Source organism: Petaurus breviceps, unplaced genomic scaffold (assembly GCF_028583685.1).
Source record: "Petaurus breviceps papuanus isolate PSGF00001 unplaced genomic scaffold, PetGlider_PUasm1.0 90925, whole genome shotgun sequence".
In the NCBI taxonomy this organism is placed as follows: domain Eukaryota; kingdom Metazoa; phylum Chordata; class Mammalia; order Diprotodontia; family Petauridae; genus Petaurus; species Petaurus breviceps.
The window spans coordinates 34,354,226-34,380,827 of NW_027187380.1; the positions used below are offsets into that span (position 1 = coordinate 34,354,226).

Here is a 26,602-nt window from a genome sequence, read left to right on the forward strand (position 1 = left end):
AACTACTCAGAGTCAAGCCCAACTCCTTTCTGAATGTATTGGTCTACTATCTATATGTACCTCAGCTTCTTCCAAAGCAGCCTGAAGTTCACATTTTTCTTGCTCAATTTGTTTCTTTATTTTCTCCAGTTCATGGATACGTTTGCCTCCCTCAGCGATCTGCTCAGTCAGGTCAGAAATCTCCTCTATGGGTGGATAGGTAGGTAGAGATTGAGTGAGACAGGTGGAAAAAATGGAAGGGTCATCCAAGTCACTGTTAATCAAGCAAGTGAAGTGGACTTACGCTGCAAGTTCTTGTTCTCACGCTTCAGGGTTTCCAGGTGGTCCAAGGATTCTTCATAGGCATTTTTCATCTTGAACAGCTCTGTGCTGAGAGAACGAGACTCCTTCTGGGAAGCTTCTAGCTCAGCATGAGTTTCCTCATATTTCTGTTTCCATTCTGCTAATATCTGAAGAACAAACACAGTTAGTCTACTGCAAATAGAGTAATGAAGAGAAATTAAAGGCTGTAATAGCATGGAATTACCTTATCAAAATTCCTTTGCTTTTTATCCAGTGCTGCACAGGCTGCATTTGTCCTCTCCACATCCAGCATGAGGTCCTCCACTTCATTCTGAAGACGTTGTTTGGTCTTTTCAAGGGAAGCACATTTGGCATTCACAGCTTCCACATGTTCCTCAGCGTCTTGTAGGCGCTGGGCCAGCTTCTTCCTGAAGGATTACATATGTTTCAAGAAATGAATAGCTTAAATAAAAATAATAATTATCAAAGGGAAGCATGTTGTAACTTCATTAAAATATTGGTCATTATGATATACGAGTAGAATTTGGCATAAGGTAAACATTTTGAACTCTTTGCAGGGTAGGCACATGTGCCCACATAATACAGATACATATTTAAATGCATACATATATACTTAGAGATGTAGTATGTCAACATGGATAAACATCCAGCCTCTAAATAGGAAAATCTAGGTTCAAACACTAACTCAGACAACTATTGAATGGGGAAGTCACTCAGTCTCTTATTGTCTCAGGTAACTATAAGATTATGCATTATAAGAAAGCTGCTGATACACACTAGTGGAGAGAATTTCCATATTTGGAGTTCTCATACCAATGAATCATAAGTCTAGAACAATAAAAACAATATTGTTCCCATTGGTAACCATTCAGGATTCCTCAGTGTAGTAGGGCACCCCCCAAATATATATATATATATATACAGACACACACACACACACACACACACATGCCTTTGAAAGGAGTCCATGATGTGTGATATATGTTACTATATACATATGTATATATGGGCATGTATATGTATATATGCCAAAAGAGACTTCATTATAAAGCAGTTACTCTTATTTGTCTCAATATTGGATCTACTAGGTACTATTTTATTTACCTATCAATGTTCATTCAGCTACAATCTAATGCATGATTGTATTAACTCTTTTAGAATACACCTGAATCTTTTTAGAATTCAGTTATTTCTCTTCTGTTTAATATGTATAATTTATCTCTATTCTAAAAGATCCCTGCACATACTTGGCTTCTTCCAGTTCCTCTGTGCGCTGAATGGCATCTGTCTCATATTTGGTTCTCCATTGGGCAACCTCACTGTTGGCCTTGGACAATGCCCTCTGTAGTTCAGCCTTGGATTCCTGTTCCTCTTCATATTGCTCCCTTAACAAGTCACAGTCATGGCGGGATGACTGAAGGGCATGGGCTAGTGCATTTTTGGCCTATGGGCAGATATCTGAGTTAATTTTATGATATTTAATAATACAAGGCAAGAAACCCTGAAGAACATGAGGCTGAAAGTAATTTTTATCATGAAGTTAGGGAAAAAGTTTTGTAATACCTTGGTCTCTTCCTCAAGTTGCCTTTTTAATTCCTCAATCTGCTGTGTGAAAGCTTGTTTTCCTCTTGATAACTGAGAAACTAAAGCATCTTTTTCATCCAGCTGGCGTGAATATTCACCTGTAGTACATAGACACATATGTAGATGTGTATATATGCACATGTGCATATATAAAAAGATAATTATCATGCAAAAACAAAATTATCATTAGTACTGAAGGAAAAAGACAGTCTTGGAAATCAATTTTGTGTGTTCTTAAGAGTTATGTTGGGAATTAATTGTAACAATAATTTCCCCTTGAATCTAACTAGATTCAATATAGGATGATATGAATCTGAACGAGAACAGGGGTAGATGCCCTTCTCTAATTGAGTCCAAATTAGTGGATATTTGGAAGTTTGGGTTTGTTCCATGGCCATTTTAAGGGTTTAGACTTCTTTAGTTTAGTCCAGTATTGAATAGAGAACTCAGTTGAACTGAGAGTCATTAGGTCTATTCTGAAATGTACACAAATCCCCAGATGACTCAAAATAGGTCCAGTATTTAAACACTTTTCTAGGATTAGCCAAAACCTACTAGTCTACAATTCTGTCCAGTTTGAAACAATTGTCCCTAGGTTGCCTCAAACAGACCTCTCCATTTGGACTGGCAGGGTGTTTTCTGACTAATATTTGCCAAAACCTCATGCTTTTATTTTTAAAAATTTATTTTATTTTTAATTTATGGAATAAAAAGCATTTCCGTAACATCACACAATAAAAATATGATTGCACATGAAACTGAAAATTTATTATCATTAACACACATGGAGAAAGGAACTTACCAGACTCCGTCTGTAAGCGCCCTCTCTGAGTGGTCAGGTCATTGATTAAACGCTGCTGTTCCTCTTCCTTTGACTTAAGTTCACTAACTTGATCCTCCAGGGTGCGGCACATTTTTTCAAGGTTGCCCTACAAGTATAAAGGAGTACATGGAAAATATAACATTTTAAAACATGATCCCAGAGTTATTTACTTACATATACTTACAGACCTTTAAAATAGAAACAAGCATATTCAGAGAATATTTCTCTTAGCTATCTTGCACTTTCTAATAGGACATTTTCAAAATTTTGTAATTAGTTCAAAGCATGGGTTAATTAATCTATTCTCAAGCATTTAACAAGTACCTACTATGTGCCAGGCATACTACTAAGTACCAGGGATCCAAAATAAAAAATGAAATAATCTCTGCCCTCATGAAGTTAATCAGTGGAGACAACAAGCACATCGATTCAGACCTGCCTCGAAATACCCCATCTTCTAAATAGCAAAGATGTTCAAGCAAAGAACTAAGATCTTTTTAAAGTTCAACCTGCATAAGAATGGTACAAGAACAACACCTCCCACACACAAAAAAACAGCTGTGTAAACTTGGGCAAGTTACTTAACCCCAATTGCCCTCCAAAAGGCAAAAAAAAAAAAAAACAAAACCCAAAACACCACCTTACAAGACCTGTACAGATATTTCATCACTCCTTCTTAATACAGTTTTAAAATATAGATATTTCATACAATTCATAGTACCTTGGCTTTAGAAATAGTTTCTACATTGCTGGCAAGGTCATCGATCTCCATCTTCATTTCACTCTTCTCCTTCTCCAGTTTCTGCTTGACCCTCTGCAGGTTGTCAATTTGTTCCCCAAGCTCAGCCACACTGTCCGCGTGCTTCTTCCGCAGAGTGGCCGCTGTGGCTTCATGCTGCAGGGTGGCCTCTTCAAGGTCCCTGCGCATCTTCTGGAATTCAGCCTCTCGCTTCTTGTTCATCTCAATCTGAGCTGAAGTCGCCCCTCCAGCTTCTTCCAGGCGCTCGCTGATCTCCTCAAGTTCCCTGGAGAGATCAGATCTCTGCTTCTCAGCTTTAGCCCGAGAGGCACGTTCTGCCTCGATTTCCTCCTCCAGTTCTTCAATGCGAGCCTGGCAATAGGGGGAAAACAGACCCATCAGTGCCTTCCTGTCAATGAATGTTTTTCTGGAACCTGGCACCCAAGGAAATGATGACTTTACCTGCAACTCTTTGATTTTTTTCTGCAACTGAACCCCTAGTACTTGTTCATCTTCAATTTTGCTTTGCAGGTTGCTGATTTCAAACTCTTTCCTTTTTTAAAAGTGAAAGAAGACATATTAATGTTCACCAATATTTATGGCTAATTTTTACAAATAACTCTCTTCTACTTACTTTTTAAATTTTTCATCGAGCTGTTGTTTCTCATTTTCAAGATCCATGATTGATTCTTGGGCCAATTTCAGGTCACCTTCAAGTTTCCTCTTTGCTCTCTCTAGGTCCATTCGAAGTTTCTTTTCTTGCTCCAGGGACCCTTCAAGCTAAAAGTTAACAATACCATAAATTAACTTCTGGAAAGAATACAACTTCCATTTTACTCTCATAAGAGAACTGCATTTCCTTTACAATTTCAAGCTTACATCATCCACTTGCTGTTCCAGCTTGATTTTGGCTTTGGTCAGTGTATTCACTTTGTCTTCTTCTGCCTGCAGGTCATCCAGGGTCTGCTGGTGGGCCTCTTGGAGGGCTTTCTTCTCTTTGGTGAGCTTAGCAATAGTTTCATCCAGCCCTGCCATCTCTTCTGTGAGGTTTTTCACCTTTATGAGTGAAAATTGTATTCATTAAATATATTATTGTTCACTGAGTACTATATTTATGCTCTATCACATATAACCATATGCTTTTATAGGTCTCTTGTACCCTATTTCTTTATGGTGAGATTCATACCTTGTTCTCAGTAGCATGTTTCTCCTTTTCCACCTTTGCCAGTGTCAACTCAAGATCATCAATATCTTTCTTGAGCTCTGAACATTCATCTTCCAGCTTCCTTTTCTTGGCTGTCAATTCAGCATTGATCTCCTCCTCATCCTCAGCCCTTTCAGTCACCTCTTTGATTTTAGCCTCAAGTTGGATTTTGGTTTTGATTAGCTGGTCACATCTTTCCTCTGCATCAGCCAAACTTTCAGCTTCCTTGAATAAGAAGGAAAGCCAAAATAAGAAAAGCAAAGAAGCAAAGTAAGGCCAGACAATGGGAGTCCTTGAAAGAAAGATGGAAGAGTTTGAACTTAATAAAATAAGCAACCAAAATCTGATGTATATCAGTCATTCAATCATTCAACTAATGTTCATATAGGACTTACAATGTGAGAGGCAGGGTGTCAGACTTTGCCTTAGGGATAGATTCAATTCAACAAGTATTTTGAGATCCTACTGCTTCCTAGGCACAGTTATATGCTGAAGATAAAGCCTGTATTCTACCAGGGAATGGGAATGACATTTGCCAAGAAAAAAATGTATATAAGGTAGATAATAGGGCAAATTAAAAAGTATTCTATGGCCATTGAAGAGAGAAAGAACAGATATTACTTACAGACTGGACTTGAAGTTGCAGGTCATTCTTCTCTTTCAGCAAGGACACCATTTTTTCTTCTAATTCTTTCCTTTTAGCTTCAGATTTGGCAAGTTCATCTTTAGTTTTCTGAAATTCTTCCTTCATGGTGGCCATCTCCTTTTCAGTCTCAGCACTCTTGAGCAGAGGCTTGATCTTAAAAAACAGTTTCATCCAAGGCCAATGCTTAACATTCATGAAGGCTCGAATATTGTATTGGATGCAGAAAATGGATTCCCTATTATCATATTAAATTAATGTGCATTAAAAGTTATATGAGTAACAAAAATAAACTTTGTAGAAATATAACTTTATGGTTCCAATGAAACAATTTTGAAGTCTCACTCTAATTGGATTCATACCTTCTTTCCACCATCTTCTGGTATTCTACTCTTGCTAAGAAACCCCGACACATGGCTTGAGTTCGGGTAATAAGCTGTGCTAACTTGTCATCTCTCATCTCTTCCAGGAGACCCAAAAGACCAGCTTTGAAAAAGACCTGCAAAGGGGAGAGATTACAGATCATTGCTTCATTCTACAGGAAATACAAATGGACAGGGATTAGAAAAGGTCATTTACCTTTGTATGGCCAAATTTATACTGGGTGTGATCAATGTCAATAGATCCCAGAAGTTTCTCAGAAGCCTTCTTGCTATCAATGAATTGTCCTTCAGGAATAGCACTTGCATTTAAAACTTTGTATCTATTGAGTTAAAATAAATGTAATGCACGTGACCATTCTGATGATTAATTGATGGTAACTCAAAATAAAATAGTCAATGAAGAAACAATGCATTTTCCTATACTACTAGATCTATTCTTAGTGAAATGGGACAAATTTATTTATTTATCAGGGTGATTGATCTAGCCCTAGCCCCATAGAGTCATTTCAAGTCTTTTGTTCTTTTTCTCCCCCAAATTAATGTCTTCCGCTTCCCACCTTCAAGTGTCTTGTTCCCTCATGATCTCTTTCTTCCCATCCTGCTCTATCTATCAAACCTGCTTTCAGGAAAGGACTCTATGGTCATTCTCACTAAGATTAAAATGACTGATAACATGTGATCCTCTATTCACAAGGGATTCCCAAATCTTTATCTCCAGTCTCAACTTTTCTCCCAGTCTGTGATTTTAGACTTCTACCTTCCTCCTGGACATTTTTTCTTGGATATCCTATCTGGCATTCAGGATTCCTTACAACGTTTCCTCAGCCTGGTTTCTGGTTTCATCTCCCACTGCTCCTCTACATTAGTGGTTGTCAAACTCCAATAGAAACAATGGCCACTAAACATACATAAAGATCACTGCACATTGACTCAGGAAATTACACATATAACATTAGCTATGTTCTATTGTATTTTTGTTTATTTTATAAAATATACCTCAATTACATTTTACTCCAATTTGAGCCCACTCCAGGAGTATTAAATATATTTAACATCTCTGCTGTCCAAGAAAACTCCATACCATTCAATCTGGTTTTCCCTCTTTATGCTCATCCTTCAGCCCTCCCCACCTCTTAAGATTCTGCTTTATCTCCCTTCACCTATGCCAATGCTAGATATCCTTGAAGGCCCAATTTAAATCCATTTCTTCCATTAATTCTTCCCAGATCATTCCACGGCTCTTATTATCTGTAACATTAATTCAATACATACCATTTTGTGCCTTACATTATTATTATTTTTTTGGATGGGGCAATGCAGGGCAATTGCAGCTAAGTGACTTGCCCAAGGTCACACGGCTAGTAAGTGTTAAGTGTCTGAGGCCAGATTTGAACTCGTGAACTCAGGTCCTCATGACTCCAGGGCTGGTGCTCTATTTACTGTGCCACTTAGCTGCCCCACCTTGTATTATTAATTACCATTTCATGTGTATACTTGTATCAACGGTAAAACTTCGAGTTTCATGAAGGCAAAAACTATATCTTCTACTTCTTTGTAATCCCCACAATACTTGCACGTATCAGGTACTCAATAAATATCTGTTGTTCAGTTGTTTAATTGTCTAATTGTATGTCAGTGAGTTCAATGCAAATTCTACTGCGTTTAAAAAGTTGGTCTTTAAATTTTTTTTTATGAGCAATCGGGGTTAAGTAACTTGCTCAAAGTTACTGGGCTTTAATTTTTAAAGCTACTTTCAAGATGATGATATTATTTTTGCCTTTTTCTCTTATAATGAGCTCTAAAGAATTCAGAAATATTCATAATATTATATTAAACCAAAGACTAAAATCCTCAAAAAAGGATTGTTGTGAGGATACAGTGAGATAATTTAAGTATAGAACTTTGCAAACATTAAAGTATTATATAAAGTCTAGCAGAAAAAAAAACAAGCAAATAAAAACAGTGTAGAGAGGCTGACCTCTGTTTGAAGTCAGCATACAGGATTCGGCTTGGGAATCCTTTCCGGCAGATTCTGATGCCTTCTAGCACACCGTTACACCTCAGCTGGTGCAGGACAAGTTCATGTTCCATGGCACCTGAAAGAAAGCACCATATAGACATGTTCACTGTCTTGCAAAATGAAGAACTCATAACCAACGTGTATTTTAATCCGAGAATATCTCACCAGGGGTCTTGGTTTCATTGGGAATGATGCACCGCACAAAATGAGGGTGAGTGCTCCTCAGGTTGGTCATCAGCTTGTTTAAATTCTCCTAAGAGGCCATGAGAGAAGACTCATTAAGAGTGTGAAACCCAGTCCAAAGGACTGATACGAGTGTAACTTCATCATTAAATGTTATTGGAATGCCAAATTAAGTCCATTTTAAAAATCAATTCACAAGCATTTAGTGCCTACCACTGGGCTAGATAGAAGCAGACCCTGCCCTCAAGGAGCTTGCAATCTATCAGGAGAGACAACACATATACACATATGTATATACAAAATGAATACTGTACAATGTCATTTCTAGTGGTGGGTGAGAGAGGCATTACTATTAGCTGGAAGGATCAAAAAGTGTTAAATATAAGATGGGACTTGAGTCAAGCTTTGAAAGAAATAATATTTCCAGAAGCTACAATTTTCCCCACAGGACAGACTTCTCTTTTGATTTTGACGGGAAGTACCTATACAAATCAATCTTAAGTAGAATTTCCAACTTATCTGAAAGCTGGATTAGATTCAGCTCAAAAGATTTCATTCTTTTTAGGCACTCACTTCCCACTCTCTCTTCTCCTTTACTCCCCTGCTACACATTTCCTTTTCATTCTGCCAAATTTCATATCACTCTAAGAAAAGATTTGCATCTGCCAGCATTGAATTCCAGAGGTCTCCTGACAAACATGGATTTCCTTTCTACGTGGGCTGGCTTCCAGATTATCAACAGGATGAACAAAATGACCATAGATAATCAAGAATTATGAGTGCCAAAGACAGGCAGACTACTTTAAGTTTCTTTTAGGCTTCCTGCTTTATATTAATTAGTCTCTATGGCTTGTTTTAAATCCTGACCATGCATCGCTGCTTGTTGAAATGAAATTGTGGAATGTAACATGTTAGAAAGCCTTCTAAAAAAAGAAACAAACATGTATCCTTTCTCTAGCACAACATGAAGGATGTGGATGATTCTAGGCAATTTAAAGTCCTTCATCCAGAGTTAAAGCTAAGGATTTGCAATGGAAAGGGGAAGGAAGAGAACCGAAGTAGTTTGGCGATTTATTATTTTTTTTAAATCAGATATTGGATTAGTATTTAGTGCTGGTACCTAGTACCATGATGAAGAAATCTCAAGTAGATTTTCTGCCTTACCCTGAAAAGAGCTGATACTGTCTGGAAAGAAGAACCCTTCTTCTTAGAACCTTTCTTGGCAGCTCCGCCACCACTAGCCTCTGAAGGAAAGACAAAATATGCAATTTACATATGACTTCAAGTCATCCATGTTCCATCCATGCTTTTGGTCCTTCTCTCTCTTTCTTCAGTTAGAATTTTGTCTCATTAAAAATACACTATTATATTTGGGTATACCTCTATGCCCCCTGCTAAATATGCTATTATGTATACTTAGTAAAACTGTGGAAGGCTAAGGTGATATAATGGATAGGGGAAATAAAAAATCAGGAGTCAGAAAAACAAAAATTCATGTCTTTCCTCTGATACAACGTATCCCTTCAGGTAACTCTCCAAGACCATGGACTGAGGGAGTTGCTGATTACATTTGTAGAGGGTGTTACTACACTAGGAACTTCCCACTTGAATGAAATCATAGTCCTATACCAAAAAGAAGAAAAATTACAGAAACATTTTTCTAAAAAATTGCTGATGGAGGTCAGTACTCAGAAGCAAGTGTTTGCTTTTCACTTGTCTTGACTGCCATCTTCCACTGCCCAAGATTTGGAAGGCATGAAGTTGGCAAAAACAAAAGATTTTTGAAATATCGAGCTTGAAGGTACCTAAAATATATACTGGTATGCCTTTGTCCATATATGCTTAAGCTTTAGGAGCTTTTTGACAATCATCAAAGATTGTAAGGGAAGGGTAAAGCAGAGTGGTAGAAATAGGGATGAAAGTGATTCCAAGGTGTCCTCTTGGCATTATTAGTATGGATTTTGCTAATAGAACCATGGAATGAAACATATTAAATGAGAACATGCCACCTGTGGAAAATTTAATGTCTTCTTATGTCTACATAGCACCAGGGTAATATCAATGTTGGAAAAGGTAATGAATAAGTCATTAGAAGAGAAACTATTAACCACAGGCCTAAAGGAACAACTAGCTGCTCTCTATACCTTCAAAGTCAATGATCTAGATGCAGTCACCAGAAGAAAAGCACCACCTCTAGTTTGTAGTAACGAGTAAGCACTATCTTTCAAGAATTACCTGCTTCAGCGGTCTGTGTTCCAGAGAAGAGGTAAGCTAGAGTTTTCATTGAGGATTTCTGGTACAGCCCAACCACGGTCTCATTCAGGGGGTCCTTATTCTTGTCAAGCCAGCCTGCAATGTTGTAGTCCACAGTTCCAGCATAGTGGATCAGAGAGAAGTGGGCCTCAGCCTTCCCTTTGACAACTTTGGGTTTCTGGAAGTTGCTAGACTTTCCAAGATGCTGCTCATACAGTTTGTTCTTGAAAGATGTGTCTGTTGCCTTGGGGAACATACATTCTTCTTCAAGGATGGAGAAGATGCCCATTGGCTGGAGGGAAGACATAAGACACATAATGATAATGTGGAGTCTAGCTTTTATTCTGACCATAAAATTGAAATGAAATCCAACCATGTACTTTTTCATCAGTTATTTTTAATGTAAAAAAATCTAAACGCACCTTCTCAATGAGCTCGATGCAGGCAGCCAGGTCCATCCCGAAGTCGATGAACTCCCACTCGATGCCTTCCTTCTTGTACTCCTCCTGCTCCAGCACGAACATGTGGTGGTTGAAGAACTGTTGCAGTTTCTCATTGGTGAAGTTGATGCACAGCTGCTCTAGGCTGTTGAACTGAATAGAGAGATTATAGAAACGTAAGATTTGGAGCTGGAATTCTCTAGTTCTAGGCCCACATTTCATAGAAGAGGAAACTGAGGCCTGTGAAGGTAAAATGACTTGCCCAAGGCTTTGTAGTTTTTAAATGTGTAAATAAGAATTTGAACTCAGAGCTAGTGATTTCAGACCTCTTTCTGCATGAGAAGAAGCATCATATAGGAGGGATTACATGGTACTGTGAAAAGCACTGGAGGTGCATAGTAGGCTAGCCACGTGGTGATGAAACTTTTTTGGTCATATTAACCAATGAGACAAGGAAAAAATTTAAAATGGTCTTCCACTGTGGCAGAGGGATACAAAAGGAGATCAAAGGGAGAAAATGCTTACTTTTAGGCTATCAACAGACTCCTTGAGGGCATGGGTTATGTTAGGTTTTTCAGTGTATTACCTGTGACTAGAAAATGCTTGGTACATAGTGAGAAATGCTCAGTGAATTTTATTGAATTGATATGTTATTGAGGTACACAATGCCAGACATATCTTCACTAAGCACAAATCAGTTTTCTTTTTTCTACGTGCTAGCAGTAGTGCAGCTCCACAAATTGATTGTAGTTCTAACCTTTGACCTCAAAATTACCCTATTGAGTCTTGGTCCTTACCTCCCTACTGATGTATTTCTCCAGTATCCATTCTGAGATGTCCTGTCTTTTATAAGTATACTTGGATTTTTTTTAAATGTCGGCCTTATCTTGCATTGAGAGTTTAGATTCTACTACAATGCCCCACCAAGCCTTACTCAGCTTTCTTCTGAACATGTAGGGACTTGTAACATATAGCATTTCTTAAAATTATCTAATCATTCTCTTTTAAATCATAATTGGGAAAATCTCAATAGAAGGGCACAAATGGTCTCTGTTTCTGAATCTCTTGCCATAAATTTCCCTTCTGCCAAATTGCTACTAACTCACATCAAAGATCTCAAAGCCTGCAATGTCCAAGACTCCAATGAAGTACTGTCTGGGCTGCTTGGTGTCCAGCTGCTGGTTGATACGAGTGACCATCCACAGGAACATCTTCTCATATATAGCTTTAGCCAGAGCACCAACAGCATTAGTCACCTTAAAGTAGTAAAATGTAATTCCTGTAGTTATTGGTAAAAATGTAAAGGATGCCCAAATAATTTGTGATTAACTTAAGTCAGGTGCATACTTGCTCCACAGTCTGGCCTTTGGTGACATATTCATTGCCAACTTTCACCCTAGGATAACACAATGCTTTGAGCAGGTCTGCAGAATTCAGACTCTGGAGATAGGCAGCTTTGTCAGCAACTATGGGGACAAAACAAGAAGAAACATTTTATGCATATGCTAACATGTAGATAAATGCACACACACATGCATGCACATACACAATATACACATATGCATATATACATGCGTGTACACATGCAAATATATCCATCCATATATACATACATATATACATTTATATACCAATGAAGATTAGCACCTACTACACCATGGTGCTTCTCTCTGAGCTCAAGGGTAATAGGAGGTAAGAACCAGATTTGATTTCAGTTATAAAATAGGGCAACTTAAGGGGAACTAGTGAATACCTTCAGTGCCATCTGGCTCAGCTTGTTCCTCTCGCTGCTTTTGTTTGAATTTCATGTTCCCATAATGCATGACAGCCCCTGTAAGCTTGTAAATGGCTACCTTTTCATCAGGTGTGAAGCCCAAAATATCAATCGCACTCTGTAAATAGAATGAATGAGGTAAATGTCAGATTAGGATCTGAATTAATAGTACTATTAGTTAATTTTCTTTTTTAGGCTAACCTGACAAGGGATAGATACAGACACATTAACTAGTAATTGCAGTGTGATTGAAGTAGAGGTCATTCCTTAAACCTATACAAAAAAAATAAATTTAAGACAGTAAGAGGATATGGTGCTTTATAGAAAATATAAAATAATAATAATTATTCTTAGAATTTCCTTGATGACAGCTGTAGTTTAGTACCTCATCATGGCATAGAAGTGAACTTGAGTTATCAAAGGCTATACCAACAGAGCATAAAATCTGTCAGTTTGTAGTAAATTGAAAAAGTTTTGAAAACAGGCCTAATCTGAATAAGCATCAGTCATACAAGGACCACATGGCCGTGTGATTTATCATAAGCTATCAGTTGATGATTTTTGTGGGCATAGAACCTTACAGAACTGTAGGTTAAGCCAGTATAATAAAATGGCCATGCTTTCTAATTAACTTATTTAGTCAAATTATCAAAGAATCACTTTATGGACTAGAAAATAGGATAAAATTAATCTGGAGGAACCAAAAATTAAGAATCTCAGGAGAAATAATGAAGTAAAATGGGAAGTAAGAAGACCTACAGTATAAGATCTCAACAGTAATCATAAAACTGCTTGATACTGGTGAAAAGAGATAAAAAGGTAAATTGACATAAACCAAATTAGGAGCACAACACACAGAGGCAAATAAAAACAGCAAAACTCTATTTAATAAATCCTATGACCCCAGCTACTGGATAAGGATTTGCTTATTATTCATTAAAAAAACTGCTGGGAAAACTGGAAAGTAGGCTGGCAGAAACAAGGTATAGAACAAACTCTTAAACTACATACCAAGAAAAAATCCAAATGGATACATAACTTATAAAGAAAAGGTCACATTGTAAAAAATCTAAATAAATAAGGAAAAAATTATCTTTCAGATTTATGGAGACAGGAAGTGTTCGTGACCAGCAAGGGACAGAGAGGATCACTGCTTAAAAGTTTAAAAGGATAATTTTGTTGTTGTTGTTGAAGAGGATTTAAAAGTTTTTACACAGAATCCTTGTAGTTAGAATGAGAAATAAAACCAGTTAGCAGAGGAAAAATTATAACAAATCTCTTTATAAAGATCTCATTTCCCAAAAAATATAAGGAACTGTTTAAAATTTATAAGAATAAGAGCTGTTCTCCAACAGATAAAGGGTCAAAGGATAGAATAGGCAGTTTACAAAAGAAAGAATCCAAGTGTTCCAAATCACTAATAATTAGAGAAATGAAAATTAAAGCAGCTCAAGTTCCTCCTCATACCCATCAGATTGGCAAAGATGACCAAAAAAGAAAATGACAAATGTTGGTGGAACTGCAGAAAAATAGGAACTGTTAGGGGAGGTGTGAATTGGTCTAGTGGTCAGATGTGGGACACCTGATTTGTCTGTGAACTTTGGATTCAGTTAAAGGGCCGCCCTTGAAGACCTAGCAGGCCACATGTGGCCTAGAGTTTGCAGGTCGCAGGTTCTCCACCCTTGTAAGTCATTCTGGAAAGCAATTTGAAACTATGTCTAAAAAGTCATTAAACACAGTGATAACATTCCTAGGATTACACCCTGAAGAGATCAAAGAAACAGGAAAGGACTCATATGAACAAAACCTATTCACTATTCTGTCTTCTGTTGTAATGCCAAGGAACTAGAAACTAAAGGGGCACTCATTAATTGGAGAATGGCTGAAGAAATTATGGCATATTAATATAATAGAATATTTTTGTGCTATAAGATCTGATTAAGTGGCTGGTTTCAAAGAAACTTGGGAAGACCTTTATGAACTGAGGAAGAGAGAAGTCATCAGAATTAGGGGAAAAATTTCACAAAAACAAAAGTAATGTAAAGAAAAACAATTTTGAAAGACTATAATCAATGTAACGACCAACTACGATTCTAGAGTACTGATGATAAAAAGCTTTGCACCTCCTGACAGAGAGGTAATCAGACTCTAGATGTGGAATGAGAAATATGTTTTTGGACATGGCCAATGTGAGAATTTATTTTGCTTGCCTATACATGCTTGTCCCAGGGTTTTTTCTTTTCTTTTTTTTTTCGGGGGGGGGGGGGTTGACAAGGAGATGGGGTATTAAGGAAAGAGTCCTCTCTTACCCCCAAATTATGAGAGAACAGAAGGCCGGAAGGAATTACAAGTGAATAGGATCAACTTTGAAAGTTACATGTTGAAATTATTATCTAGTTAAAAAGAAAAGTAAGCTCATAGAAATATCAGTTTTCTGGACAAGTCCTTCCTTCTGTTCTACAGTATATGTGGAAATGTTAATTTTATTTGATGTTTGTTAAATTGAAAATGAAAAATTTGTTAAGCACACAAAAACTATGAAGATTCTCTGCTAAGGCATGTGAGATATACAATCTATGTGATTGAAGAGAACAATCACATCAAAACTGTACAGCTTTTAAAACTTTTTAACTTATAATTTATAGTTCTCTAATGCTTTAAAGTTTAAAAAAGTGATTTATTCACAGAAAGTGCAACTATTATTATTCCCATTTTACTAACAAGGACTCGAAGGTGCGGAGAAATTAAACTCTCAGGGTCAGACATCTCATGAATGCTTGAGCTAAAACTCAGTAATCTAAATAACCCATTATCAAGAACAATACTATTTCCATTGCAGCACACATTTTGTTACTAAGAAATGGTACAGATGGGAAAATAAGGATTTTAATGCAGGATTTAGATAAAGGTGAGGATGATAGAACCCTGATGGGTTATTATAGGAAATTAGGATTTTTATTTTTGAAGGATGCTTTCCTCAGGCTTTTGAGGTTGACAACAAGAAGGACAGAAATACTCATGCTTCAGTCATTTCTTGCTGTTACAGTCAGAGAAAGAATACTTAATTTGGTGGACTGGGGATCTCACCCAGTATGGAATTACTTAGGTTCTTAAATACTTACATCTGTAGCCATTAGCTCCTCTTGGTCATTAATGCTGGCAACACTGATCTCTCCTTGACTGACAAATGGGTAATCATATGGGTTGGTGGTAATCAGAAGCATTTCTGATGATAGAATTGACAGCATTAACCTTCTCATAAAAAATCCAACATATATACACAATTGATGCAACTAGTGGTTAATGAAAAATATGAAAGACTGAGAAGAAAAGCCCAAACACACTGAGGTTAAGAGATTACTCCTCCTCAACCTCTCTCTACTGAAAGGACTGAATCTTTAGCTAGATAGGCCTTTGGTCTAAACAAGTTAATCCATTCTGCTATTTCATTTAATGAAGGGAATTATGAAATGTCTTACCAATTAGTTCTGGTTTTTTGTTTGATGTGATCTGATAAAAAATGTGGTAGCTTCTTTCAGCCTTCAGCTGGAAAGTAACTCTTGACTTCTCTAGCAGATCTGGAGAGATAAGCAAACTGCAATTAGTCAAAATTTAAAATGAGATACAAAGCTTAATTTTCAAACAAAAAATTGTAGACACAGCAAATGGAAAAGATTTTGAAGGGTATATTTAGAAATCCCTTCAGGAGTAGTAGGACTTGTTCACTTACATGTTTCAATGTCTGCTGAAGCCAGTTTCCCCGTGGTACTGAAGTGGATCCTGATGAACTTACCCTGGAAAGGAACAAGAATAATATGACCTTGTCTTTATGTGGCATATTCATCTCTGAGCAGCTCAATGGCCATTATACGTGTAATCACTTCTACAAATACCTTCGTATTACAGGAAAAATCTGAGTAGCCCCCTTTGAAAGGTTTGTGTTTAAACATAGGTATTAAATGATGCAGCTGTGTGGCTCAGCGCATAGAAGACTGGGTTTGCAGTCAGGAAGACCTGAGTTCAAATTTGACCTCAGATGCTTTACTACCTGTGTTACCTTAAGCAAGTCTCTTAACCTCTGTTTGCCTTAATTCACTGGAGAAGGAAATGGCAAACCACTCCAGTATCTTGGTGAAGAAAATCTCATGGACAATATGGTCCATGGGATCACAAAGAGTCACACAGGACTGAACAACATTAAGTATTGGAACATCACGAAGGGGTATATAACAAACTGAGGTAAAACCAAGAACAAACTTTTACTTGTTTGCCCATATTAATATTAGGCTAGTAACTCCCATCAGCCCATGCTGTTCCATCCTTAGAAGCAGAGGAAATGCATTTATGTAACTTTGAACCATGGTAATGCAAGGTCCCAGGTCACAGAACTCATATTTGTAGTGCTCATTCATGATCCCAAAGAGACTTACAAAGCGAGAAGAGTTGTCATTCCTCACAGTCTTGGCATTGCCAAAAGCTTCCAACAGGGGGTTGGCACTGATGATTTGATCTTCCAGTGTCCCCTAAAAGAATAACAACATGCTAGTCCTCACATCAGGGATTCCACACAAACACCAGAGAGCACCAGCAGAAACCTGACTCTGATTTGGTTCATAGCCCCACCTGCATCTTTCCCGTCTCTTCCTTCTTCTTCTCTCCAGTCACTGCAATTGTTGCAAAGTACTGAATCACACGCTTGGTATTGACGGTCTTTCCAGCACCGGATTCTCCACTGCCAAATCCATAGAAGAGAAATGGTCAGACTCTCAAACAATTTTAAGTAATGCAATGATCAACCCCCAGCATGACATCTACATACGTGATCAAGATTGACTGGTTCTCCCGATCTGTGAAAGAGAAAACAAGAGAATTTTAAATAAACTTGGCTTTGAAAATAAAGTGGCATGTTTCCTACTTTAAAGTCTCCTGTGTCCTTTAAAAAAGTCACTGAATTACAGCTCACAAAGAACAGATATCATGAACTTTTGCATTGTTCTTCCTCTCATAAAACGACCTTTAAGAGGAGCAGACAAGATGTATCTTGAAGCAGAGGATTTGCTATAGAGGGTTTGCTACTCACCAAACCTATTGATTGTGTCATGATCTCTGCTACATCTCATGCTACTGATAAATTGTGAGCTACTTGAGGGCAACAGCCTTTTCATTTTAGTCTTTATATCATTAGCACCTAGTACAACACCTTCTGAATAGGTCATTTAAAAGTGTTTTTTTTTTCACTGAAATATTAACTCTGATTTTAAAAGCTAAGATAATTAATAGATTAATTACTATATTAATAATTAATTATTTAGGATATTAAAATTATTAATTATTCTAAAACCTGTTATAATATTAGTATCAAATTCAATTAATGCTTGGGGTTCCTCATGTCAAATGGATTGAATATGATTTCTTTTCTTTCTTCCAATCCAACAGGCATCATCTAGTTAGTGCCTACCAGACTGCTAGGGGTATACTAGAGGACACTGAGGAGGCAAAGAAAAAAACAAAATAAAACAAACCAAAAATAATCCCTATCTTTCAAGGAGCTCACTTTCTATTTGGAGATACAAGATGCAAGTATATGTAATAACCTGTGGGTAAGAAAACAGCACTAGGATAATTAGTAATAATACATGAGCTGAGACTTGAAGGAAGAGAGTGGATTCTGTGAGGGATAGGTGAGGTGGGAGTATGTTTACTGGGCATGGGAAACAGCTCATGCAAAGGCACAGAAACAGTGGCTAGAGAGTTGTATTTGGGGAATAGCAAGTTTGTCTGTAACATAAAGTATGTGAAAGGGAATAATGATAACTTTACCATATATTTAAAAGGAATAATAAGTTATATCTAATAGATTTACAGTTTCATGTGCAATCAACTTTTTTTATTATACTGTTAGGGAAATTCTTGTTTTATTCCATAAATTAAAAATAAAATAAATAAAAATTTAAAATGAAAGAAAGAAAGGGAATCATGTTCAATAATCTGGCAATTAGGCAAGAAGCAGATTTTTAAATCCCAGGCTAAGGAGTTTATATTACTGCCCCACCTCCACTCCCCAACTAATAAAGATATATTGAAGTTTTCCTTGAATAGAGGAGTCATGCGGTCTTGTCAGAAATTTTTGTTATCTTAACTTTTCAAAATGATAAATTTAATTTTAGGTGTTTGATTCCTTCTGGTAGAATTGAAATGCAGGAGGTAGATTTCAAGTATGTTTTTGAATTGTTTTCAATAGCCACTCCTATTTCAATTAATAAATATTTATTAAGAATCTACTATATGCTAGGTACTGTGCTAAGTACTTTCAATGGTGTTTTAAGGTTTACAGAGAGCATTATTTATGAGTCCCATATGAGAGACAGTATAAATGATATTATCCCAGTTTCCACATTAGGAAATTGAGATTCAAAAATTATGTGCTCCTGGGGCAGCTTGGTGGTGCAGCGAATAGAGTACCAGCCCTGAAGTCGAAAGGACCAGAGTTCAAATCCAGAATCGGACGCGACACTTACCTACCTGTGTGACCTTGGACAAGTGACTTAACCCCAATTACCTTCCCCTCTCCAAAAAAAAAAAAAATTAAGTGGTCTGGGCCAAACAACTATAGCCTTTGAACCTAGGCTCTAATCCAGATTTTCTAAATCTACATGAGCTATTGCTATTCTAGAAAATTAACAAGATTAATTCCAGGTACTTTAAGTATTAGGGCAGTAATCCAAGCGAAGTTCTCTTAATCTTGGGGGCATGCATATTTTATTGCAAATATTTGTTGCTATTCAGTTGTTTTCAGTTATGTCTGACTCTTTGTGACCCCATTTGGGGTTTTCTTGGCAAAGACACTGGAGCGGTTTGCCATTTCCTCCTCCAATTTACTTTACAGTCGAGGAAACTGAGGCAAGTAGACTTGTCCAGGGTCACATAGATAGTAAGTGTCTGAGGCCAGATTTTAACTCAGGAAGATGACTCCTCCTGAATACAGACCAGGTGCTCTCTCGGCTGTGCCACCTAGCTGTCCTTTACTGGAAATATATTGCCTCATAATTTACTGCTTCAGTTTCCATGTCCTCATAGGTATGTTTTATGTCCAAGGACCTAGCCTTGTTACTGTTCTAGATCAGTTTTAAAATAGGAACTTCTTAGTGTTCCATAGGTACTCACCAGTTAACATGAACTGATAGGCATTGTCAGAGATGGAGAAGATGTGGGGAGGAGCCTCTTGACGCTTTTTGCCCCTGTAGGCAGCCACCACCTCTGGGTTATACACTGGCAGCCACTTGTAGGGGTTGACAGTGACACAGAACAACCCTGAATAGGTCTATATGAAGAAGGAAGAGAAAATAATCTTATCAATATTGATTAAATGAAAGGAAAAGAAAACACTTTTAAAAAGGAGTTTTTCAAGGCATGTATATTTTAACTATATTATGAGCAAACAGAGTAAAGAACATGTTTTAAAATTGTTATATCTCTAATAGTTCCCAGTCCCATACCTTAAATATTGTTTATATTTGCTCATTTACAATTCCTGCTCAAAACTGAGATCTTTTGTATTCCTTTGGAACTCCACAAGTCTTGAACACAAAAGAATCAATGCTATGCTTTAGGCAATAAATGGGGTATACCTTTTAGTAGAAGCATCATACATAGACAGTGTAGCTTCTGCTTTGCCCCTAGAAGTCACAGAATTATAGAATCTCAAAGTAGTAAAGGCTTGCAGATGTCATCTAGACCAATGCACACATGTAGGGCATTCAGTAGAGAGGGCACTGGAACATCAGCTTTGCTACTTGCTACCTACTACCATTTTTAAAATGAGGGAGCTAGGGGCAGCTAGGTGGCACAGTGAATAGAGCCCTGGAGTCAGGAGGACCTGAGTTCAAATCCGGGATCAGACACAACACTTACTAGTTGTGTGACCTTGGGCAAGTCACTTAACCCCAATTGCCCTGCCTTCCCTCTTCCAAAAACCAAAACAAAACAAAACAAAAACGAGGGAGCTAGACTAGATGTCCTATTCCATCTCTAAACCCATGATCTAGTGGAACAAGAATTTCTTCTACAGTCATCAGACATTAGCTTGAAAACCTCCATTAGCTCTGGAGGCAGCCCATTCCACTTTTCAATGACACCACTAATATGTTTTCCTATAGAAATTAAGTCTAAATTTTCCTTTTTGACACTTCTATTGATTCATTACTCCTTGTTTTTCCCCTCAAGGGTCAAATGACATAAATTTAATCCATCTTTCACATGATAACCTTTCCAACACTGGAAGACAGGTCTCACACCCTGGCATAAACAATCATTTCTCCAGGCTTAAGTACACCTTCTGTCTTTTAGCTAGTTTTCATGTATGAATGCATCATATGCAGTAGCCATCTTGACTATTCCTCTCTGAATGCCCTTCAGTTAATCAATGTCCTTCCTAAAATGTTTCACTAGAATGCAAAATCTCAGATGGCATCTCATTAGGGTTGTGTGTACAGTAGGATTGTCTACCCTCTAGTTCTGGACATTATACCTCTCTTAACATGATCCAAGATTGCATTAGCTTTTTTGGTTCTCATCTAATACTATTGATTCATTTTACACTCATGGTCCACTAAAATACCAGATGTTTTCCACTTGATCAACTGTCAAGCTATAACTACCACATCTTGTACTCTTGAAATGGAATTTTAAAACCCATATAAGATTTGTCCCTATTGAATTTTACCTTATTAGATTCATCTCAATAACTCTAGCTGCTGTGATCTTTTGACTCTTCACTGTTTGTCAACTAGTCATCTATTGACCTAGCTCTGTCATCTGAAAATTTGATAAGTATGTCATACACACGTTTATTCAACACTCTGACAAATATATGTAAGCACTGAGTTTCCCTAACTAGAAATGGGGAAAAAACTCAAATGATTTCCATGTTTAATTCAGTTTGCAATTAGTCACTGCTCAAATGCCTTTTCATGTGATCTGTGAAAAACTGGAGGAAACTTTCTTGCCTTTAGCTGATGAGGCAGTCATGGGGTGGCCAGGGTAAGGGTGTGTTATGGGCTTCCAGAAGCCATCAGGCACAGACTTCTAACTTTGAGAGAGTATTTACAAACATTATCCCATTTGGGTTTAAGTTTCATCCTCAGATTCTGACTCCTTTCTTAATTATTCCTTAGGGTCCATAACTACTTAACTTCTTCAGAGCTATAGTGGAGCCTTTCTCTGAACTTTATTTAGAAGGTCACATGAATGAATTCAGAATTGGGACTAAGGCAGTATGTGCTCTAAATCACAGATACTTTGAGATACACTCACGTAGATCATCCAGGCTGCATAACGCTCTTTGAGGTTATACAGGACAGCAGGCTCATGCAAGTGGGTCATCATGGCCATATCCTCAATCTTGTCATATTTGGGAGGGTTCATGGGAAAGATTTGATCTTCCCGCACTGTTAGTGTCTGGAAAGTAAAAAAGGTATAATGTCATATGAATTAGGAGAAAGAATAAATTGAATGTGAATTCAGTATGGTAAGATTTTTACTTACTGCTCCAGATTCTGTTTTTACAGTCACCTTTCCTCCTTCTCGACTTTGGATGGTGCTTTTTACGAAAGATTCCTTAGGTTCCACAGCAAAGACTGATGTCTTGGCATCAAAAGGCTTGTTCTGAGCCTCAATACGTTCCTTTTCAGACTTTCGTAAGTAAGGGGCCGCTTCCCCAAAAACGGCCATTTCATTGTCTGAACTCATGGCTATTAGTCACAAGGCTTAACAGAAAGAAGATATACAAAAGCCATCATTCAGTATTTGCGTGACTATACACATACTTTCATTCATACACTAATTTTGTTTGTGCTTAATGTTTGCTGGGGAATTATAATCAACTATTCTGTTCTGCCTACTGAAAAAGTTAAGATAACTCACATTTTCATGTTTCATGACATACCTTCCCATATTACCTATGAGCAGAACTATTATTAGGACAGGATAACTGGGGCTTTACCCAAAGGTGAAGAAATTTAGAGGGTGCTAACATTTTTTGTAGTCCTTCAACAACGTAGAAACAACTGAGCTTTGTTTCCTACCCTAGGAGGTTGAATCCCAGGTGAATTCCTCCTTGACATGACCTGTCTTTCTCTACTTCTCATTCCCCCTAGGGAAGATCTTCCTAGCAGGACATACACAGTGTCCTTTGGTTTCCATTTCCACCATCCCAGCTCAACTGAATTGGGAGTATATTTATTGCTTCTTGCCGCAGGAGGAACAAAAGCTAATCATCCTTTGAGAAATATATTACTTCCTCTATGTGTAACTAGTTCTGACAAGTAAAGAGTATTTAAACCTCTCTACTAACAAAAGATATTGTAGATTGATGCTACTGCCTCTCCTAGAAAGTTTCCCTAACCCCCCGCACCCCCAAAAATGATTTTGATTGCATCTCTCCTAGGCAGGTATTTTTATTTTTATTTTTTTTTATTTTTAGCTTATGATCTATTTAAACTTATGGTCTATGATCTTCAAACTCTATCAAGATGGAAGTGCTAGGAGGAACCTAAGATCTCACTTGGTTCTAGGGCAATGATTGGAGAAGTGACTTGTTAAGGTCATTTCCTCATTCTCTAAAAATGGAAATACAAAAGGGTATAGCAATTTTCCTAAGAATATAAAGTTTTCAAGAGGTTGTTCTCAGGCGTTCTTTCTTCAAGTGAAAAGAACATTAAATTTAGAGCCAGAGGTCCTGCATTCAAATCTCCAGTCTGTCACTTTCTGTCTGTCTTTGAGAAAATTACTTAACCACTCTCGGTCTCATTCTGTACTCATTTTTGCAATAAATGTATTTTTGCAATACATGATATCAACCTGTCTTCCATGCTTTTCTCCTTCATCTCTAGGTTTTGTCTCAGACTTCCATGATTTGAGGATGTCATAGGGCTTTGTTGTTCAGTCATTTCAGTTGTGCCTGACCCTTTGCGACCCCATTTGGGGTTTTCTTGGCAAAGATACTGGAGTGGTTTTCCATTTCCTTCTCCAGTGGGTCCATTTTGTCAGGCAATCAGAGGTTAAGTGACTTGACTGGGGTCACATAGCTAGAAAGTGTATGGACTTAGGTCTTCCTGACTCCAGGAATGTGCTCCATTCATTGAGTAGGGCTTGGGGTAGGATGCCCCTAATCATTCACATAGTTTATTGTTCAAAAACTAGCTTTCTAGTCAAGAAAACTGACTTCTACTCCCAGATTTGCTACTATACTATGCTACCTATAAGATTTTACACAAACTACTTAAACATTCTCAAAGACAACTTTTGGGGGGGAGCCCAGACCTATAATTTGATCATTGTAGAGTTTTCTCATGAGGAAATTCCCTCTACTAATGCAAATCAACAATGGTTAAAAATCTTTTATATCAAGGAAGTTACCTGGACACTGAGATTTTAAGTGACTTGTCCAAAGTCACAACCAGTCTGTGTCAGAATCAGGCAGTATTTGAACACTCTACTGCCAAAGCTTGTTTTGGCTTTCAAGTAATAAAGATTGCTTACATTTATGTGGCACCTCATGGTTACTTTACATATAATACTTTACATATCTATCTCCTTTGATCCTCAGAACAACACTCTAGGCTAGGTATTACAACTCATATTATCTCCCTTTTGTCATTGAGAATACTGACCCAGTGAATGGGTCTGGACCAAAAAAGTAAAAGTTGTCATAGGTGGTAGAGCTGAAATTCAAGCATGGGTATTTTGATGAAGAATGTACCACATTATTTCTACAACAAAATTACTTGAAACATGTCCAATAGCCTCTTCTTTGGAATTATTTGAGTGTATTAACAACATCATAATAGTTTGTTATGATTAATGAGTGTACAGCGCTCTACAAAAACTTCTAAGTCCAACATCTCCATGAGAAGCTCACTTAGGATAATCAGATCATAGAATTTTAAATCTGGAAGGTACTTTGTAGATTTTCTAGTATCTTCTTCCATTCATTGGAATAAGTAAATAGAATTAAGTTTCTAAGTGCAGTCTGATCTGAAGCAAAGTTGAGTGAGGCTATTTTGAATAAAATGTGAACTCTTCCACAAGGGAATTTTAGCATAGATCTGTTCTTTAGCTAATAAACTGAAAACTCTATTCTCTCTTTGCCCAGATGGTATCTCATTTCATCAACGACCTAAGCACTCTGCTAGAAAGAAAAGATCCACTTTCTAGTAACTTGCCTGAAACACAAGTTGGAAGACAGAGTTACTGAGATAAGCTCTTACTAGAAGGTTGCTAAGTTACATAAATCCCATCTGGGAGCCTCTCTTAATATCCTTCCAGTGATTAGCAAATCAAGATCTTACCTCTTATGTTAGGGAAGAAGATGGGAGGAAGGGAAGAAGATGCAGACTTGAAGCAGGGAAATGCTGTAAAAGAAAATAGATAAATTATATTATATAGTCATAAGATCTCTTTTTTTGCATATATGATGAAGCCAAGGTGGCTAAGGATTTTGAAATGCCAAAATAAAACAAAAACAAAAAAACCTTACAGATAAGACGGGTAGCAATTCTATCAGTCACAGTTAAAACTGCAATGTGTGGCAGTGTGGTCCCTTTGCTTACCCTCTCTGTAAATCCAGGTCCTTGTCACACTTACCTTGGAGCTTTTTAAAGTAAGACGAGTCAGACTCATTCCAAGAGCTCTTTTATAAGGATAGATATGGAAACAATGCAGCTGCCTGTCCTTTCTTAAGTCAAAAAAAATTGTTTGGCAAAGCTTGTTTTGGCAATCGAGAATCCAAGCATAATTCTCATTCATATTAAGCATGTTTGGATATAATTAGACATATTTTTCTTATTGGGTATGTGAATAAATCTCCTCTGAATAATTTGAGAGGATGATATGAAAGGAGGAAGCAGGGTGGTGAGTAAAGTAAATGTAGGGCCAAGATACCCAGATTTTATCAACAATTTCGCTATTATCTTACCAGATTTCTTTAGGGACACCATTTAATATAAATTTGCATTACATTGGCATCTTTAACATTGTGTTGGCAAGATATATTTTAAAAAATATCTTTTGTAAGATTGATCTTCATCAGTCTGACTCCCTGTTTCCAGTTTGGCAAGATTTAGCAGAGCTCTTTCCCCAGATTTGTGGAAGAAAAAAAAACACCTCCATTTGTTGCTTCTATCTTGAATGAAGCCAAATATTCTCTTCCCCTCATGAGTCTTCCAAGAATGTCCCTGTACAAATTTACTCCACCCCTGGTCTCCAATCTATGGTTCATTCATTCATTCTAGCCTGGGATGATGGCACATACTTATAATCTCTTCTGTTAGGTAGGAGAGGCTGAAGCTGGTAGACCACTTGAGCTTGTGAGTTCTGAGTTGCAGTTTTCTAAGCCCATTGGGTGTCCTCACTATGTGTGGAATAACTATGGAGAACTCCCGGGAGAGGGGAACCATCAGGCCAAAGGAGCAAAGATTCCACAGATTAATAACTGAATCAGGATCATTAGTGGTTGCTTTACTTCCAGCCTGGGTGAGATAGGAGCACAATTAAAGTGCAATCTCAAAAAAAACATTGCAAATTCTCTCTCTCTCTCTCTCTCTCTCTCTCTCTCTCTCTCTCTCTCTCTGTCTCTCTGCCTTTCTGTGTCTCTGTCTTTCTCTCCATGTGTAATTATATACAGATATAATTTATATTTATTACATACATATATTATACACACTCATAAACATATATGCAGGGGTTACTATAAGGGAAGATACAAAAATAACAAAGAGATATTCCTTGGTCTCAAGGAATTTGTACTGCAGTTGTGGAAATAAGACAAGTACACAAAAAACTATAATAGGTGTACAACATGCTACAAGCATTGAGAGGACAGAGTGATTATCTCTGACAAGGAGAAATCAGGGAAGGCTTCCTGAGGCTGCTGTCATTTGATATGGACCTTGAAGAACAAGCAGGATTTAGACAAGCAGAGATGGAGGGAAGGGTATTTAAGACAAAAGGAAAAGCATGAGTAAAGAAGGGCACAGAGGCAAGAAAATACAGCATGTGTAACAGGAATAGAAAGCAATCAAGTTTTACCAGAATATAGGATACATGAAAGGGAGCGTAAAGGATAATTGTTGTTTAATTGTTTTCAGTCATGTCTAATTCTTTGTGATCCTTTTCAAGGTTTTCTTGGCCAAGTTTCTTTCTCTTTTTTCTTTTCTCCTTTTTTTTGTTGGTTTTTGAAGGAGGGAAGGCAGGGAA

General features: G+C 37.4%; 1 protein-coding gene across 1 annotated transcript in view; it reads right to left on the reverse strand.

Moving 5' to 3' along the window:
* Nucleotides 1–25,080, reverse strand: part of LOC138152274 (myosin-2) — a 29,319-nt gene extending 4,239 nt beyond the window's left edge. The window contains exons 1-33 of the mRNA XM_069076000.1: nt 24,992–25,080; nt 24,697–24,759; nt 21,893–22,113; nt 21,662–21,805; nt 19,514–19,670; nt 17,169–17,196; nt 16,973–17,081; nt 16,780–16,872; nt 16,080–16,143; nt 15,829–15,927; nt 15,472–15,575; nt 12,329–12,467; nt 11,923–12,041; nt 11,682–11,831; nt 10,558–10,728; nt 10,118–10,427; nt 9,047–9,126; nt 7,865–7,952; nt 7,658–7,775; nt 5,876–5,999; nt 5,659–5,795; nt 5,279–5,534; nt 4,636–4,878; nt 4,329–4,505; nt 4,084–4,229; nt 3,912–4,002; nt 3,432–3,821; nt 2,690–2,816; nt 1,867–1,985; nt 1,551–1,747; nt 527–710; nt 284–449; nt 61–185 (exon numbers count right to left, since the gene is read on the reverse strand). Coding sequence (XP_068932101.1) covers nt 61–185; nt 284–449; nt 527–710; nt 1,551–1,747; nt 1,867–1,985; nt 2,690–2,816; nt 3,432–3,821; nt 3,912–4,002; nt 4,084–4,229; nt 4,329–4,505; nt 4,636–4,878; nt 5,279–5,534; nt 5,659–5,795; nt 5,876–5,999; nt 7,658–7,775; nt 7,865–7,952; nt 9,047–9,126; nt 10,118–10,427; nt 10,558–10,728; nt 11,682–11,831; nt 11,923–12,041; nt 12,329–12,467; nt 15,472–15,575; nt 15,829–15,927; nt 16,080–16,143; nt 16,780–16,872; nt 16,973–17,081; nt 17,169–17,196; nt 19,514–19,670; nt 21,662–21,805; nt 21,893–22,096 — 4,659 coding nt within the window. The 5' untranslated portion in view covers nt 22,097–22,113; nt 24,697–24,759; nt 24,992–25,080. The remainder of the gene's footprint in view (nt 1–60; nt 186–283; nt 450–526; nt 711–1,550; nt 1,748–1,866; nt 1,986–2,689; nt 2,817–3,431; nt 3,822–3,911; nt 4,003–4,083; nt 4,230–4,328; nt 4,506–4,635; nt 4,879–5,278; nt 5,535–5,658; nt 5,796–5,875; nt 6,000–7,657; nt 7,776–7,864; nt 7,953–9,046; nt 9,127–10,117; nt 10,428–10,557; nt 10,729–11,681; nt 11,832–11,922; nt 12,042–12,328; nt 12,468–15,471; nt 15,576–15,828; nt 15,928–16,079; nt 16,144–16,779; nt 16,873–16,972; nt 17,082–17,168; nt 17,197–19,513; nt 19,671–21,661; nt 21,806–21,892; nt 22,114–24,696; nt 24,760–24,991) is intronic.
* Nucleotides 25,081–26,602: the final 1,522 nt, after the last annotated feature.